The 20,124-nt window shown below is 35.6% G+C and overlaps 1 protein-coding gene across 6 annotated transcripts in view; it reads right to left on the bottom strand.

The window, feature by feature from the left end:
* PHF3 (PHD finger protein 3) overlaps window positions 1-20,124 on the bottom strand; it is a 106,613-nt gene that overhangs the window by 79,807 nt on the left and 6,682 nt on the right. For 3 of the 6 annotated variants that reach the window (XM_082404948.1, XM_082404950.1, XM_082404949.1), the window contains exon 2: window positions 13,851-14,119. The exons of 2 other annotated variants lie outside the window; for them this stretch is intronic. In XM_082404948.1, coding sequence (XP_082261074.1) covers window positions 13,851-14,094 — 244 coding nt within the window. In that variant the 5' untranslated portion in view covers window positions 14,095-14,119. Of the gene's footprint in view, window positions 1-13,850; window positions 14,120-20,124 lie in introns of those variants that run through there. One more of the 6 variants, XM_082404955.1, reaches the window with a different exon arrangement.

The following is a 20,124-nucleotide window of genomic DNA, read 5'->3' as shown; positions in this document are numbered from 1 at the left end:
CAGAGTCAGCTTGAGTTGTGGTGATGGTACCAGGCTTTTGTACCCCCATGGCAACCAGTCATTGGATGCAGGTTGCCCTGGGAAGAGGGTGTGATTTGGGGTGAGGCAACGCTACCACCAAGGCAATTCTGAAGGGAGTTCTCAGCTGGCAGCATTTCTGTCTTTATACCACTGTTATTTGGAGTTTTCCGTCACTCCCAGCTGAACCTAATCCTAGGCCAAAAGGCCAAAACTTTTTCATTAAGATGGCCCAGTGAGTCACAATCCATGAGAACCAAATCCATGACAGCAACAGACTAGGAAAAGAACAGGAAGTCTTGAATAGGTAAAGGATTTCTGGTATCAGCCAGGAGACTGAGGATGCCTAGGTCTATGATTTGGGAAAATCCAGGTAACCAGACTTCCCTAATTCTCTAATAACAGGGATCTGCCATTGCCAAGAATTATGAAATTCAACTCCTCTGGCTGCCAGGTACACCCATCTCTAGGATAGGGAGGGTGGGCCAGGGATAGGGCCCTAAGACAAGCTCATCTCTCTCTCTGGCCCCTAAGTCAAACAGGCTCGTCGAGATCTCATAAGAAGACTGCACATGCAGCTCCGTTATCAGAATTCCTTTTTGGTCAATATCCTCAAAATATGGCAAAGTACAGAGTTTAGAGATTTTATTATTCATTTTTCTCCCTGATGGGGAACAAAAAATGGTAAGAATAAAAATTATGGAGATTAATTAGACAAGAATAGAAAATCAAGACCAAGGAAGCAAGGATCCTTAGTTTTGTTTGTATCAAAATTATTTTCAAATTACAAAGTAGAATAATTCTCTACTTTAAAGATTAAAAAGCTGTTCATAAACCATTCATAAATACCAACTGTTCAACCAACTTTTGCACCTCTAGTATGTAACAATATTCTATGATTATGAGAAATAAAGTATATTTGATCGGTTGGTACCACATTAAACAATTACCAAATTAAGAACCCTAATCTTTCAAATTGCAAAATCATAGACTATTAGCCTTTCTGCCTGAAGAATACTACCCACTATCCACACATGGTACCATAAAACTTTTTTACTCCACTATGTTAAAATGTACAAACCTCAATAAATTGCGAGATCACTTGCATTAGAAAACATTTAATAATGCAAACAGTTCTGGAACTGTTAGAGAGTTAACAATCATGTTTAAATTAGCTATATACTAATGGGATAAGCCTACTTGCTTAAATTCTGAGCTAAGATCACAGACAAGGTATAAAAATTAATTTTCATTATAGACAGAGTAAGCAGTTAATTCTGGAGGAAAAAAACATTTTAAACATTTTGCAGATAAAGAATGAGGTGGAAAGGAATTCAGCTGAAAAGAAAGGAAGGGGTAGAAAGGTGAGCGAATTCAGAAAATAAAAGATGGTCAACAACAAGCATAATACATGTTTTCAAAATGGTGTAGGATAAGGGGTTTAAAAACACTTCTCTTTCATACCTCTGCACAAAACCAGGACTCACAGGTCAGGCTCATTGTATTATTATTCTAAATCAACAAAGTTATGGGTTTAAAAAGCTTGTGAAAAGCTAATCTGAAAATATGCCCAATCCTAACCTTGTTAAAGAGAAAAGTAAATTCAAATTTATACATCTTCAGAACTGACTCATGTCCGTTATGTTCTTCTTGTATTTTAAATTGCATTTTAATACAATATAAGATATCTTTAAAATCTGACATGTATTCTCTTCAAAATATTGTACCAACCATATTTTATGAATTCTACATTTTTAAATAACCAAAAAAGAATATTTCCAGACTGTGATAAAAGCAATAAAATTACCAGATTATACTTTGTTCTGACAAGAGAAAAAAACACCTTGCCTTTCTGACTCAAAACACAGGTGATAGTTTTCTCTTTTCTTGCAATTAGAGTACACCACCACCAGGAGGTAGCAGTCCAATAATCACAGACAGAAATGAAGTTTTAGACTAGAGTTCCAAACCAGTGGTCTTATAGTGAGATTTGTCAGATGTGTTATTTCTCCTACTTAAGAAAACTTAAAATTATTTAAATTACCATAGTGGAACAAATAATTATCAGACACCATTTTAAATTAAAATATCTAAAAATAGGGGCTTCCCTGGTGGCGCAGTGGTTAAGAATCTGCCTGCCAATGCAGGGGACACGGGTTTGAGCCCTAGTCAAGGAAGATCCCACATGCCGCGGAGCAACTAAGCCCGTGCGCCACAACTACTGAGCCTGCGCTCTAGAGCCCGCAAGCCACAACGACTGAGCCCGCGTGCTGCAACTACTTAAGCCCGCGCGCCTGGAGCCCATGTTCCACAAGAGAAGACACCAGAATGAGAAGCCCGCGCACCGCAACAAAGAGTAGCCCCCACTCGCTGCAACTAGAGAAAGCCCACGTGCAGCAACGAAGACCCAACACAGCCAAATAAGTAAACTTTTTTTTTTTAAATCTAAAATATCTAAAAATAATGTTCACTCCCTTAAACTATCCTAGGCTGCTATCCACTCAAGGGGGCATGATTCACACTGTATTCTCTGATTGGTACTCACTGGAGTTGTACAAACCAAGCAGTAAAATGCTCTCATCCTAATCTTAAACTGGTTACAGGAAAATATCTTTACCAGACAAAAGGAATAAAATCAATTGTGTTTAGAACAATGTCATCATTTTGGATTCCTCTGTTTTAGTAAACTTCTAATTAATCATCCCATGACAATTTACCTCTTTGCTATGTAATTATACATTGAATAACTGATTTATCATTCAAGATGGACTTAGAGACATAATCAGAAGTCTATGATAAAAGATCAAAATTAGAGAACGAAGGTATTTTAGGGAAGAAGAGACCACAGAGGGCAGTACCAACAACAATAGCTCCACTTCAGAAATCTTTTCAGAACATTCTCAACTAAAGCAAACATAATAAGTATGGAAGAGAGAAAAGTACAAGGGGAAGAAGTAGAAAGTACAGGCCTAAAGAGTTTTAAAAGAATCTAGGTTGGGCTTCCCTGGTGGCACAGTGGTTGAGAATCTGCCTGCTAATGCAGGGGACACGGGTTCGAGCCCTGGTCTGGGAAGATCCCACATGCCGCGGAGCAACTGGGCCCGTGAGCCACAACTACTGAGCCTGCGCGTCTGGAGCCTGTGCTCCGCAACAAGAGAGGCCGCGATAGTGAGAGGCCTGCGCACCGCGATGAAGAGTGGCCCCCGCTTGCCGCAACTAAAGAAAGCCCTAGCACAGAAACGAGACCCAACATAGTAATCAATCAATCAATAAATAAATCTTTAAAAAAAAAAGAAAACAGAAAAAAAAGCCTGTGCCTTTAAAAACCATATTAAGATGGTTTAAAAAAAAAAAAAGAATCTAGGCAATGATTATGGTGAAAATGGCAACAAGGGATTCTGCAGTCCTTCCATGACTGGAAGAAAACTGCAAGAATAATCAGTTGGAACTAAAGGGGATAGAAATCTATGAATTTTACTCAACAAGTTGCCACTTCAACCACAGCTATAAAACAAAAGTCACCTATGCCAGAATGATCTTCATTTATGTCTGAAATTAGGCTTCTCCTGACTATTCATCCATTACAGAGGGTCCCAAAATCATTTTCTGAGAAAAATCTTGGCTCTACCCAGGGAGGACAGAGCAGCCTCCTATTCACACAGATGCCCCCATCAGTGCCTTTAAATTTTCATAACCCATCACAGCCCTGTTTGTTTATAAAGCTTGTCTATGCATTTAGCTGGCAAAAAAAAAAAAGGTGGGGGGGGAAGGGGGATAATTGCATTCCCAACAGTTCTCAGACAGAACATTATATTTCTCAATATATTTAGAAATCTGGTGTTAAAAAATGGTATCCAAGGCGAGCTGTTTGAAAAATAACCTAAAATCTAACAGGGGACTGGGTCAGACCATTCATTGTATTAGTCCCTGTAATACTGCTTATACTGGGACACATAATGAGGGATATCATAAGAAAAAGCCCTATGTTCATTGAAAGTATGTTGTTAAGGATTATCTTTTATTATATCACATCACAATAAAACTGTGGATAAAATGTCTTCCTAGTTTTAGTATCAGAATTAGTCTTCCTTTTCCTGGGCACCGGATTTGTTTTTACCTGTTTTCCTCTTCCACAACTGCTAGAAATCTGAGAGCCAAAGTTGTACCCCACCTGCAGACAGCACTTTATTTACTATCTTAACCTCTGGTCCCACTACCCTACTTCTTTCTGTTCCTTGTATTCTTTTCCTTTAACTTTTTTTTTTTTTCAGTTAAAAAATTTACTGAGGGGCTTCCCTGGTGGCGCAGTGGTTGAGAATCTGCCTGCCAATGCAGGGGACATGGGTTCGAGCCCTGGTCTGGGAAGATCCCACATGCCGCAGAGCAACTGGGCCCGTGAGCCACAGCTACTGAGCCTGGGCGTCTGGAGCCTGTGCTCCGCAACAAGAGAGGCCGCGATAGTGAGAGGCCCGCGCACCGCGATGAAGAGTGGCCCCCACTTGCCGCAACTAGAGAAAGCCCTTGCAGAGAAACGAAGACCCAACACAGCCATAAATAAATTAATTAATTAATTAAAAAAAAAAAAAAATATATATATATACAGACTTTACCTTTAAAAAAAAAATTTACTGAATACCTACTATCTCCTTTGTTCTTTTAAAAGAACTTAAAAAAAAGAATACTTACCCTAATTTTTCTAGAGCCTTGATCTTAAGAGCACTCATGTATGTGAAGGCAAAACTTAAACTTCCTATTTCCTCCCATTTTAAACAACAAGCAACCAAAAATAATCATTTGGGGAAAGGTTGCAACACTACGGGAAACATCAAAATAAACAAATAGGAAAATGAATTCAGACTATAAACTCTTACATATATTTATGACACAAAACACTACTTTAAAATGGTATGAATAAAGAGAACAGAAGACTTCTTAGAAATAGTGACTGTCAAAATTAAATATTCAAAGAAATGGAAAATACGGCAGTGAATCTCTAAAAAGACATAAAGCAAAATGATGGTAAAGATGCAAGAAAGAGACATGAAACATAAGCAATTAATCCAGAAGGGTCAACATCTCCTAGGAGTTTGCAGAGAAAACACAGAAAATTTCCCAGAACTGATCACTCTCCAAATTGAAAAGGCCCACCAAGTGCCAGCAAAAATAAGTCAAAGACTAAACACCAAAAGATAAGAAGATCCTAAAGTGGGGGTGCAGAAAAGGCCACCTGACAAAGCAACAAGCCTTATACAAACCCAGGCAACCAACCCATCAGCAATATCAGACACAGAATTTTAAGAAAAGGTGATAATCAATTCTGTTTTCTCTATAAAGACAAATTATTAGTCAAGTGTAATAATATTAGAAAGGTACTAAAAGGATGTCATTAAGAGGGCATAGATAAAGAGAGGAGATGAAATCCAGGAAGACAACAGCTCCACTCAAGGAGGGCAGAGACACTAGGGACAACAGACGTACTACAGGCCTGGAGAACAGCAAACCCAGATAGGGACAGGACAGCGACAAAGGGTGCTGGGAGGCAGGAAGACTGAATAACTCCAGAAGCATGCCCAAGACCATGGATAAAGAGAGAGGCCTGCTATACAACAGCACAGAAATGCAAGCTAAAAAATAGTAATACAGAGTGAACTGTAAGTAACAGGTGAAAGGAAGAAACGGAAAGATATTAGGGGCATAGTGATGAAGACATGATTAATTTTATTCCACATTTTTAATTTAAAAGACAGAAAATTAAATGCTCAGTCAATGCAAAGTAAAATTAAAGTATGTTCCACTTTATACTATATCAAGCTAAGGAAAGCAAAAGTCAACTGAATCAAATAGAGATAAAACAGAGAAAGGCCACAAAACCATAAACTGGAAAACTCTAGCCTTGGTCCAAAAATTCCCTCTTTCTGCATTTTCTGAATTTAGAAAGTGATATTTTAGTGTTGGTATTAAAGGACTTGTTTTATCTCTGAGTTCAATTCTGTTATTTTGGTAGTAAGGATCACTTGTAGCAGTGATTAATGAAAACTACCTGTTTGAGAAAAATTGACAATCTATTTAAAATGTCTAAATTGAACATAGAGCAGAAGAAATACGATGGAAAGAAACAGTGAATTAAGAGCAATGAAAGTTGCCTACATAAATGTAGTTATTACTATGCTTTTAAAGTTGTATTTCAAATAATTTAAAGAAGCAATGAAATACATTAAGCCTACAAATGAGATTCGGGATTAAAGCAAACAATCTAATTTCTAATAAAGAAAACAGAGACACTTTATGTTAGAACACACAATGACAGAGGACTCTAGGAGGACACTGACCATAAAAAGTCACCTAATAGAAACTATATGAGACATGAATCCCCAAAGAAATACAATACCTTGATCAAGGTGGTCATACCCAGCAAGTGTAAATCCCATGTCCCCTGGGAACCTATTACTCTATTTGAGGGAACCCCAAGTTCTTCCTTTTAGCCAATCACTGTCTCCCTCTAACTGCAACCTACTGGATCTAGCTCCTTCCCACTTTCCATAAAAAAGTCAAATCTCTTACCAATGTGACAAACTTTCAAGGAGCTATGGCTGCTGTCATGTCCTACTCTTTCCACCTTCCAGCATTTTCTCTTCTCCACTAATTCTACAAGGTGTTTTTGCCTCTCTTTTCTGGTTGCTCTCTTCTATACACACCCACTTTCACCAAAACCCCTCTAAGTATAACTCAAAATATTAATGATCAATCTTACAGAAATAAAGTTCTATTCTTAAAGACTATGAATGTTCTTACAAGGCTGATCAGTTACTCGCCACTAACATTCAGCTAAAGAGCATACGCTTTATCTTAACCAATATATGTTCATCTCATTTGCATGACTACTTTACATGTACTAAATTTGTATCTTCTTATTCAAATGCAACTCTCAAAAATAAGATCAATGGCAAAAAGATGTTCATTAGGCACATAAGTTTAAAAAAAATCAATAAACATTACTACTCAGAATAATAAAAACAGTGGAAAAAAGACCCCAGTGCAAATACGTAATGAATGTATATGTGTAGTTGGATCCACAGGTGTAATAAATTTGCACTAAGAGTTTGCTGTCCCCACAAATAAAGTACAAATAAGGAAAACCATGTTTACCATGGTTTAAACATGTCCACCATGTTTAGTTCAATGTACTGATTTGAAATGTTGTCCAAGAGAAGCACGAAGCCATGAAAACTTATAAATACCTTTTAAACAAATCTCAATGATGCAAAAGGACAACAATCATCTTTTCAGAACAAGTACCATAATTTTTAAAGTATTACACAGATGAATTCTGCCTCTAATGATGAAGAAGCCCCAAACTACAGAGCCATGATTAAAAGTTAAAAATCTGTGTGCTAGCGCTTCCCTGGTGGCGCAGTGGTTCAGAGTCCGCCTGCCAGTGCGGGGGACGCGGGTTCGAGCCCTGGTCCAGGAGGATCCCACATGCCGCGGAGCAGCTGGGCCCGTGTGCCACAACTACTGATCCCGTGTGCCGCAACTACTGAAGCCCACGCGCCTAGACCCCGTGCTGCACAATGAGGGAGGCCACCGCAATGAGAAGCCCGCGCACCGCAGCAAAGAGTGGCCCCCACTCGCCGCAACTAGAGAAAGCCCGCGAGCAGCAACGAAGACCCAACACAGCCAAAAATAAATAAAGTAAATAAATAAATTACCAAAAAAAAAAGTTTAAAAAAAAAAAATCTGTGTGCTAAAAAAAGGACCAAATCACACTACTGCTAGGAAACTTGTAAAACCAGTCTTAACATGTATTAACAATACTTTGCTCAGAAGAAAGGCAGCACAAGCTAAAATTCTTATTAAACAATGCTACTTGATGTTATATATTATCAATGGCCTTCTTGATAGGAAACAATTATCACATATGCATGCTAGCAGAAATTTACAATTGAAGAAACTGAACAATATGAATTTCTATACAACTGAAAAAACACTTAAGTACACAATATGAATCAACTCTTAACAAATATGTAAGATACTGAATTCAATAACTGTTTGATGTTTTTAATCTCCAAAAATCATGCTACAGAAGGGATTTTTATTTTTTTCAATTTAGTCAATGATGGTTTTGTAAGCCATGATATAGCCTGGAAAGGACATCTTGGTTTCACTGAAGGATGCAGTAGCTACAAGCGCTACGTGAATGACAGGCTGCTCTGAATATCCATATTATCTACAGTGCGCCCATCTTCCTGGTCTTAAAGAAATAAATCAAATTACAGCCACTGAACGTTTCTATTCAATATATCATGTAAAGAAATGGTTCATAAATACAAGATTTGTTTCACACTTATGAATCATAGCTGTCTACATAAAAGGGGCACACATTTGTTTGTAAAGATAAAATTAACATTTCTTTATGACACTGATAATGCCAGTTTTTCAAACACCATTTCAATGATTTTTAATACATTCCTCACATACTATATAACCAACATAGTCAGTATCTTGAACCTATTACTTGGGAAAATATTAGTTTTATTTTAAGGATAACAAGAATTTTTAAGAATACAAATAATTGGTCTGACCATCAAGATCAAATACTTCCCAAATACTTAATGAATTTCCTCACTTACTGGAATTTTTTTTTTAATGTATTACTGGGTAACATGTATGATAAAAACTCTCCAGAAAGTGGGCATAGAGAGAACATACCTCAACATACTAAAGACCATATGTGATAAACCCACAGCCTCATTCTCAGTGGTGAAAAACTGAAAGCATCTCCTCTAAGATCAGGAACAAGACGAGGGTGCCCACTCTCACCACTATTATTCAACATAGTTTTGGAAGCTTTAGCCGTGGCAATCAGAAAAGAAAAATAACAGGATTCCAAATCGGAAAAGAAGTAGAACTGTCACTGTTTGCAGATGACATGATACTATACATAGAAAATCCTAAAGATGCCACCAGAAAACTGCTAGAGCTAATCAATGAATTTGGTAAAGTAGCAGAATACTAAATTAATGCACAGAAATCTCTTGTATTCCTATACACTAATGATGAAAAATCTGAAAGAGAAATTAAGGAAACACTCCCATTTACTACTGCAACAAAAAGAATAAAATATCTAGGAATAAACCTGCCTAAGGAGACAAAAGACCTGTATGCAGAAAACTATACGGCACTAACGAAAGAAATTAAAGATGATACAAACAGATGGAGAGATAATACCATGTTTTTGGACTGGAAGACTCAACATTGTGAAAATGACTACTACCCAAAGCAAGCTACAGATTCAATGCAATCCCTATCAAACTACCAATAACATTTTTCAGAAAACTAGAACAAAAAAATTCACAATTTGTATGGAAACATGAAAGACCCCGAATAGCCAAAGAAATCTTAAGAAAGAAAAACAGAGCTGGAGGAATCAGGCTCCCTGACTTCAGACTATACTACAGTAATCAAGACAGTATGGTAGTGGCACAAAAACAGAAATATAGATCAATGGAACAGGACAGAAAGCCCAGAGATAAACCCACGCACATACGGTCACCTTATCCTTGATAAAGGAGGCAAGAATACACAGTGGAGAAAAGACAGCCTCTTCAATAAGTGGTGCTAGGAAAACTGGACAGCTATATGTAAAAGAGTGAAATTAGAACATTTCATAACACCATACACAAAAATAAACTCAAAATGGATTAAAGACCTAAATGTAAGGCCAGACACTATAAAACTCATAAAGGAAAACATAGGCAAAACACTCTACGACATAAATCACAGCAAGATCCTTTTTGACCCACCTCCTAGAGTAATGGAAATAAAATCAAAAATAAACAAATGGGACCTAATGAAACTTAAAAGCTTTTGCACAGCAAATGAGACCATAAACAGGACAAAAAGACAACCCTCAGAATGGGAGAAAATATTGGCAAATGAAGCAACTGACAAAGGATTAATCTCCAAAATACACAAGCAGCTTATGCAGCTCAATATCAAAAAAACAAACAACTCAATCCAAAAATGGGCAGAAGACCTAAATAGACATTTCTCCAAAGAAGATATACAGACTGCCAACAAATACATGAAAAGATGCTCAACATCACTAATCATTAGAGAAATGCAAATCAAAACCACAATAAGGTATCACCTCACACCGGTCAGAATGGCCATCATCAAAAAATCTACAAACAATAAATGCTGGAGAGGGTGTGGAGAAAAGGGAAACCTCCTGCACTGTTGGTGGGAATGTAAATTGATACAGCCACTATGGAGAACAGTACAGAGATTCCTTAAAAAACTAAAAATAGTACTACCATATGACCCAGCAATCCCACTACTGGGCATGTACCCTGACAAAATCATAATTCAAAAAGAGGTATGTACCACAGTGTTCACTGCAGCACTATTTACAATAGCCAGGACACGGAAGCGACCTAAATGTCCATCGACAGATGAATGGATAAAGAAGATGTGGCACATATATACAATGGAATATTACTCAGCCATAGAAAGAAATGAAATGGAGGTATTTGTAATGAGGTGGATGGAGTTAGAGTCTGTCATACAGAGTGAAGTCAGAAAGAGAAAAACAAATACCATACGCTAACACACATATATGGAATCTAAAAAAAAACGGTACTGTTGGACCTAGTGGCAGGGCAGGAATAAAGACGCAGACGTAGAGAACGGACTTGAGGACGTGGCGGGGGAAGGGGAAGCTGGGTCGAAATGAGAGAGTAGTGTTGACATATATACACTACCAAATGTAAAATGGATGGCTAGTGGGAAGCTGTTGCGTAGCACACGGAGATCAGCTCTATGCTTCATGACGACCTAGAAGGGTGGGAGAGGGAGGGTGGGAGGGAGGCTCAAGAGGGAGGGGATATTGGGATACATGTATACATATAGCTGATTCACTTTGTTGTTCAGCAGAAACACACACAACATTGTAAAGCAATTATACTCCAATAAAGATGTTGTAAAAAATAAATAACAAATTAAAAAAATAAAATGTATTACTGGGTAAATCTAAAAACCAGATGCAAACACTGCATTTACATAAAGAAATACTTTATGGAGTCAAAAGCATTCAAAAAGAGGATGAGAAATCTACTTATTGTCTCTCAAAATGAAATAATAAGCATCCTAACTTTTGTGCACCTGCAGAGCACTAAAAGTGATCTACCATTTTCTTTCCTATTTTTATAATTGTTAAAGCTTCTCTATGGTTTCTGGAGACAGCTGAAATATAATGCAAGACATTCAACAACTGGTCTTTAACAATTACAGCAAACCAACCTACATCAGAATAGTAGAGAACAAGACAGCAGTTATTGTTTGCTACCTTTTGCACTGTTAAGACCAAGGTTACAAAATAACCATTATCTATAGCTTTCAATGGCCTGAGGAATACTGATAGAGCCATTTCCCTGCTATGCTTCAGTCAAGACAAGTAGTAAAAACGTATAGAGCCAGGTACAAACATCTGGATAAGAACTATGTAATTTTTATTTTATAGCAAAAAGTTGAAGCCGTTTGTGAATAGCTGAAACTTACAAAAGTTGTCCATGTATGGTTTTCACTAAATAGTTTACAACGGAATTTCTATTTCAAAACAAATTTTGTTTTAATTTTAATGTTTTCCAGTTTGCTATCATTAGAAAATATACTGGCCTTTTACCAAACCAAATATCCCAAAGGGCAAAAGGAACTTTGAAACAATCAAAATAAATCCCCTGCCTGATGGCACAATGAAATCTAAGCAATCCTATAAAGAGCTTTACAATTTTAAGTTTCCCCCACATATTCCCTTACATATCTTAAAAGCATATAGATATATATCACATATATTAACACAAATAGTTCTGTTTTAAAACCAAAATAAATAATTGTAGCAAACAAATTTAAAATAGGAAAATTGAGAAAATATTTCTACTTATAGATTCTTAAATAAAAGTTAGTTTACAATGAAATCGTACACAAGTGTTAATCAGACCTCAAAAAAATTTAAGTACTTCATTAAAGATGTTCTAAGTCTTCTATTAGCAAAAGAAATGTTCAACCAAAGAGACTTTTCATATGAAAAAAAAAACTTTTCACATCGACAGAAATTAAAAAAAAAAAAGACTGCAAGTAAGAATACCAGTATTTCTAAGGGGCTGTAATTTTATAAGAAAGTCTAAAAGGATGATACATTTGCCAGTTCCAGGCCCAATATAACATCCCTGAAAAGGTTACTGTATTTCTAGTAATAAGCACATATGTATTCAATAAACGTTCTTCCTGAATTTAGACTAAACTGTGCACATAAACTTTAAACTTTGTGCATATAACCAGTGTCAAAAGTGCTTCACAATAATTAGATATATTGTACTGACACAGGAACAGTGCATACATAAAACAAAATTTTAAAAGCTTTAAAACATTTAAGAATACAACAACAAAAACAATGTAAACCTATGCGATAACACAACACAATGTATATAATTCAGAGATATACCATTATTAGCAAACAATTCAAAAGACTTCAGTATTAAGGAGTTGTTAAAATGAAAAAACTCCTAGAAGCCAAAGTGTTGAGTCTTCAGGCAGAGAAATCTGACAAATCTGATGAATAGCAGGCCACCTAATCCAGACTTTAAGTACTATTATATCAAAATATTATGTAGAAAATATTAAAAGGAAATGAAAAATACTGAAAAACTGTAGTGCAGAAGAAGTCTAGAGTTATTAAAAAACTGAACACCACCACATAAACCTGAACTACTCTAGGGAACAGACAGGGGAAAAAAAGCCTAACTTCTCCATGTGAAACTCATTTTCCTTTGTCTAATTTTAGCTTACAAAATAGCTAATTGCTCCAAAGTTTGTTGTAGTATTTTCTTTGCTTTATAAAGGAAAACCTACATATTTTTTCCACATATTAATGTATCTCTGAAGTATTCTCTTATTAAGAATTTGATTAGCCCTACAGAAAGTTATTATCCTCTGAAAGTTACTATCTTTCAGTTACTTCAACTATATATCCTAAAGCAGTGCTGTCCAATGGAAATATAATGCAAGCCACATAAGTAATTTTAAATGTTCAAGGAGCCACTTTAAAAAAAAAGGTAAAAACAGGTGAAATTAATTTCAATACAATATTTTATTTAACCAAAAATATCACCTCAACGTGTAATCTACATTTTTAAAACTTGATGAAATATTTTACAATCTTTTTTTTCACACTGAAATCAAATGTGCATTTTAGAGCACATCTCCAATTAGGACCAGACTCATTTCATCTCCAATTAGGCCAACAGTTATAAGTGGCTAGTGGTTGCTATGCTGGACAGCAAAGGTCTACAGTTCTTTCTCTGGTTTTGAGATACAAATACAAAATACTAAAAGATCTGAAATGGGAGCACACAATGTATTAAATTTGAAGGGCAGGGAGGGGCACTGAAAAAGGTCAATTCAGCCATTCCCCTTGACTCCAATAGGCCTGGGATGACATCATGTCCCCATTGGCGAGGCAATCCCTATTTGCTAGAAAGAGTCCCAATCATGACCTGTTGTCATGATGTAATTATTAACAGCACCCCCCTATGATTCTCAAAAAAGCATCCCATTCTGGACAAATTATATGGTAACCCTATCTATATCCATAATATCCTTGAAGATAATTCCACATTCCTTGAAAGAAAATTTAAATTTTAAATTCTAATTGTGATGCCTAGAAAAGGAGCTCTAAATTCAGAGAAAAGAACCCTAAATGCACTACCCTCATCTAAAAAAAAAAAAAAATCTTTACTTTAAATTGCAGACTAAAAAAAAAAAGTAAGAATTACCTGTTGAACAAGGCATCTGGAAATTGGGATCATTGCTATCCAAAACAGGCAAACAGAACTGGTTACTTGCAGATCCTAGCATAGGATCCTTATCGCTGAGCATGTTCTTCAGCGAGTCCTCTAAGACATTTTGACTTGTACTAAAATCCTCACAGACTTCATTCTCCAGGTTGGATCCTAGAAATAGGGCATCATCTAAGTGTTCAGTAGGAATTAAATGATTAAATGTATCAACTATATCCATGAAGACTTCTGTGTGTCTTTCAGCCCTATAGAAAGACAAAAAAAATACCATAAGAAATAAAGCTATCAATTGATAATCACCTAAAACCAAATTATTTTAATAGTTTTGAGTCTAGAACACACTTTGGTATTTCTGAATGGTTTAAAAAAAAATCCTCACTGCTTTTAGAATATACATTTGGACATGTAGAATGAATCTTTGCTACACAATGTTTCTTCATCATGCATGTAAAATTTCATTTTACCAGAGATCCTATTAAATGTTTACTTAATTCACTTTTTTAGGGAAAAAAAAACTATGTATATATAGTCCATTAATTTGACACATCTGAAAGAATTACATGGCTTAAACCATAAAAACCGTATGTTTTTAACCATAATCTTTTCATAAATTAAGACTCAGACACTGCTTATTAGTAAAAATCCATATAAAAGAGCTAAAACCAAATCATTTAAATTATTGTCCCATACCTATTAAAACTGTAAAATAGCCTTGTCTTATTTACAATGCACTTAAATTATTTAAAGAAAAACAAAAAGGTTTTTTTTTTTGTAGGGGTAAGGAGAAAAAAACGGAAAGAAATCTATTAACTAAACCCAACAAATCAAAACTCAAAAAACTACATACACGCAGGCACAGACGTGCACATACACACATTTTGGGGGAGAACCCCTTTTAAGATAAAATGAGATAAACAACAAAGCAATATACCAGAGACTTAAATTTATTTTAGGGAGTTATGTGCGGTCTATAAAGATACGGAGCTGATCTCCTATTTGAACTATACCTACACTCCAGGCATTGCTCAGCAAAGGTCACTTCATGCTCTGGAGGAGCCTCGATTATCAAAAGTTGGTTTCAGAGAATACTGAACCAATGTATTTTGGGTGGTGGGCAAGAGTCAACTAAATAAAATTTAGTAATATTCAGTTAGCTAGAAAATTCCACTAATTAACACAGAACTTCTTGGATTCCAAAATTCTTAGCTCCAAATCTACCAAAATTTCCTCAAACTGTCCTTGAATTCTTTCCCCTATAAAAATAAAAGAATAAGAAGTTCAAAAATATTATACAATTTACCAGGTATATTTTATATGCTACTAAACATTTTACCTACATTTTCAATTCATTTATGCCCAGTGATAATAAATACACTCTATTTACTATCCTTACTTTGTATACAAAATGCATTTAAATAGTTTAATCGTCTTCCCCAAAGTCACAAAACAGAGCCAAAGATTCAAACCCAGGTTTCAAGGCTACACAGCCCAAGGTGGTAACTCTACCCCTTTCACACTGAGCTACAAAGCTAGAAATTGACTAGATTTGACTCATTAAAGGTTCTTCTTTAAAAACATTTTCCAACAAATCAGTAAGTGCCTGGGGCCTTGGATAAGAGAGGGACTAACTGCAAAGGAACAGGAATATATTTTGGAAGATGATGAAAATGTCCTAAATCTGGATTGTGGTAGCGGTTTTATGAGTGTATATACCCACCAAAATTCACCAATCTGTTCATTTTAAATGGATGCAGTTCACTGTAACTCAATTCAAAATTTAAACGAAAGGAAAGAAAATTTCCTCATTCTCACAAAAGTTAATCCTCTACTAAATATAGGATTTCAGTATCTCTTCTCAAACTTTGCAACTTATTTATATTGAAATATTAATAAAGCACCAAAATAAAATGTTAACTGTTTGATTGACTGGCTGATTATCTTACATGCATTCTTCATAACATTTAGAGAAAACAGCTACAATGGTGATGAAAAGTCAGGAAAAGTTTTAATTCCCTGAAACTATCTGATCTCAGTACCTAAGAAAGACTCAATTATCATATATCACCAATACTTCCATTAATACGTTTTTAGGTTCCAAAGAAATTTTAGTATAATAAATTTCTGGTAATTAAAAATAATTTACAAAACCATTACTAAACGTCTACAAAATTAATTAGCTAGAACTATCAACAAATTTGTTTATCTGAATATGCTGGAATCCAAGTTTACCACAAGCCGAAACAACCTCCTCTTCAGAGTTGCATCCCAGAAGAAACAAAGAAAAAAAGGCAATTCCAGCTCTAGAAACAAACGGTTGACTTTCCTTATAAAAACAATATGCTGAATCTACTAACAACACACTCATTCCCATAGCAACACAAGTCTGGGAAATTCTACATACTTCACCTGAGGTTAGTCTTTCTGTTGCACCAACTTCTGCCTGTGTATATTTAAGTGGTGGGGACATTCACAACATTCAGAAGGTACAGTTACACGGCTCGAAATCACCTAGCTATACCGAACACCAGCCCGTTCTAAAGGGTGATCTAAATGAGCAATACATTGTTTTTTCAATGATACTGTTAGTGAATCATCCCAAACTCTTTTACTAAAACGTGCCTTCAGAGCCTGTGGCATATTTTTTAATCTCAACAGCAGACAATATTTAAAGATCAATTTTTTTAAAAAAAAGTAAAGCATACTGTAAATAAGATGGGTGAACCGAATTTTCCAGTATGGGGTGTTTTTTTTCCGGCCAAAACTAGTATGACTTATATAAAGTGTGTTGCCCTGGATTAAATAAATAGATTAGCATAAAAGCGTCAAATGTCGAGAAATACCTTTAATTTATTCAAAAAGTGTTCATTAACCAGCTACCATTGTGCCAGACACCTTTAATATACCAATGCAACTGGGGATCTTACAGGAAAAAATATGGTATAAAGCACCCCAAACTTATGGATCCAAAGTAAACAATTTTTACACAAGTGTTTTGTGAAATTGTTATAAATTGGTAAGACTGAATTTTCTTAAGTCGTTCCAACAGGCTCTGGAGCCAATTCCAAAGGAAGAATGCCCAAAATCACAGTATACAGCCATATCGCAAGGTTATCTTAAAAGTGACAATGAATGCAAATATAAAACAGTCGTTTATTTTAAAAAATCAGTTTTAGATATCAAGTGTTCAATATATCAAAAATAAAATTAAAACTCTCCATGCCAAATTGTTAAACAAATGTTAGCCAATTGTAGAAATATTAACCTTACTTAACACGAACACACTCATCTACTAAATGCAATGTGGTATCCTGATTTGGGTCATGGAACAGAAAAAGGACAGTAGTGGAAAAACAAAACTGGTGAAATCAGAATAAAGTCTGCAGTTTAGTTAATAATAATGTTAACCTCTAGTTCTGATAAAGACATTAACGTTATGTCAAATGTAACAATCAAGAAAACTAGATAAAGGGTATATGGGAATTCTACACTATGTTTGCAACTTTTCTATATATCTAAAACTACTCCAAAATAAGGTCTTTTTAAAAAAAAAAAAAGAACACTAACCTAAAATACAATGTCCTGAAATACCTAGCCATGTAGATAAAGATAATCGATCTAATTAAGGAAAAATTTAAGAGATGATTCAGTGTCTGTTAATTAAACAAATTGCTTGATTTAAACAAATTTCTGGCGGTCCAGTGGTTAAGACTCTGCGCTTTCACTGCTGAGGGCCCGGGTTCAATCCCTGGTTGGGGAACTAAGATCCCACAGGCCGCGCAAAACAGCCAAAAAATAAGTAAATAAACAGACAAATTCCTGTTTCTTACACTGAAATTTTACTTAAATGCTTCCTTACATTCGGCATTACAAATTTAATAATTAAAACATAACAGAACATAACAAACCTATCTAGGATGTATTTTGAGAGGCTAATGATATGCATGTATACAACTGAATTGATACTATTAACTTGGGAATACATAATGCTCAAATCAGAAATTACTTATGGGTTCACAGTCACACCTCAAGTTTGCAGACAATAGGATGTATCCAGCTAAGTCAGAGAATTGGATAATTTGCTTAATTCAAAATTACTCATTTATTCATGTATTTATCAAGTATCTACTATAAAGTACTATCAAAAAAAAAAAAAGTACTATCATAAGTATACCAGTGAAACAAACCCCAGTCTCAAATTCAAGGAACTCATAATCCAAAATCAAGTATGGACATATAAACAAATACGACAACATATAAACATCACAACAAAATATGAAATTGTCATACTGAAGGGCTCAGTACCACAGAGGAAGGTAAAATCCACGAGGCCAAGAAAGGGTAAGTAAGTGACACGTGAGCTTGGTCCTAAAGGTCCAGAGGCTACTCCAGGCAAAAGAACAGCAGGTGCTAATTATGAATGCCAGAGTTTGGGCCTAATGGACCATTTAGAAAGACTCAGAATACAACTAAAAATAAGCATCAGTACTAACACCCTGAATAAAATTTAATCTGAGTCCAGAGATATTTCCCACTTGTGTCATCTGTCACTCAGAGAATTATACTGCAGCCAAATTTCATTTACACTGATAAAACCAGTGTATATTGTTTTCTAAGTGTTTCGTGTATGAATAGAATGCGAAAAGATTTAGAAAACGCCAACAGGGGAAAAAAATTACACTTCTACCAAAATCCCCTGTAAATTAAGAACAAACTAAAATTGACTACCTCAACTTCTCAGAAACATCCTCAAAGTAAAACTATGCATTTAATCTTATTTTCCTTAAAAAATTGCACAGAATAAGCCTACCAATAAATCACTAAAGCTATCAAAGGCACGCGCGCGTGCGTGTGTATGAGGATGTTGGTGGGAGGACAAATATATATCAGGAGATTATAAAATCTATGAAGAATAATTAAACACTGTAATAGTGATGGGAGAAGGAGAGCATTCTACGTAAGACAGTAAATGAAGGCCTTGCTAATAAGGGCAACATGTGAGCCAAAACCTGAAATGAGGGAGTGATCCATGCATAAATGGGGAACAGCAATTCAGGCAAAGACCTAAATGCAAAGGCACTGAGAATGGAACTGCTTGTTGCCTTCCGACCCCTACACCATAGATTAAATTAAGCTGTCAATTCATCAGGCATGCTCACTATTAGCAAATTTCTAACAGGCAGTAGTAGGAGCAGTAGGGAAAAAAAAAGGTACCACTACTAAAACAATGATAATATATAAAACTTAATGTGCTCTAACTTCAGACCAGGCAACGGTCGACATGCTTTACATTAGTTCTCCATCAGAGCATCAGAGGTGATTAAGCCTCTCCAGAGGACTTCTGGCTTAATTCGAAAATGGAGACATTTTTGGTCATCAAAACTGGAGGGCATGCTACTGGCATCTAGTAAATATACTACAATGCACTAGGAAAGCCCCACCACAAAGAATTAGCCAGCCAAAAAACAGTGCTGAGGTTAAGAAACTCTGCTCTACATTTATTAATTTACTCCTCACAACAATGCTATATTATAATCTTGATTATACAAAAATAAATAAAACTGGGATCAAAGAGGTTAAATTACTTGCTATAGTAAGTGGTGGAGTTGAAATCTGAAGGCAAAAATCTTCATTCAAAAGTCAATGCACTTACCACTGCCCTGCATTATCGCTTCACACAGTTAAATTCACTATTTATTATGTTCCAGGCACCGTGCTAACTTAAATGTATAATGTCATTAAACTTCACAGCCACACAATTAAGCAGCTATTATTATTATTCTCAATTTATATGAGAGAAGCTAAAGCTTAGCAAAGTTACACCCAATATTACAGAATAAATAAGTGACAGAGCTAGAACTCAAATCCACTGACACAAAGGTCAGTTCTTCACCACCATGATATAACAATGTTAAAGATGAATAAGTTATCCTTCCAAGACAAAGTCAAGGAAAGTCACTAAATGGTTAAGACGTGTGGTATAACACAATTCTAAAAAGTACAATTCTAGCAGCAATGCAACCTCACCACCTGCTCTACACACCCATTTCAAATTCTGGTCCAGTTTCATTCGTTAGAATCTACTGGCAAGACTACCTAAGAAAAAAAAAAAAGGATCATAACTTTGTTTCTGAATTTATCAGGTAAAGAATATATAAGAATCCAAGATGACTGCCATACTAAGACCAAAGCAGACGTAAGAACCTCGAAAAAGAACTATCGAGTGCAAGTTGAAACGGGCAAAAGCAGAATT

This window comes from Balaenoptera borealis (assembly GCF_965194805.1).
Source record: "Balaenoptera borealis genome assembly, chromosome: 9".
NCBI classification, from domain to species: domain Eukaryota; kingdom Metazoa; phylum Chordata; class Mammalia; order Artiodactyla; family Balaenopteridae; genus Balaenoptera; species Balaenoptera borealis.
Note: the sequence above shows the minus strand (reverse complement) of the source record. Positions and strands in the feature narration are given on the sequence as shown.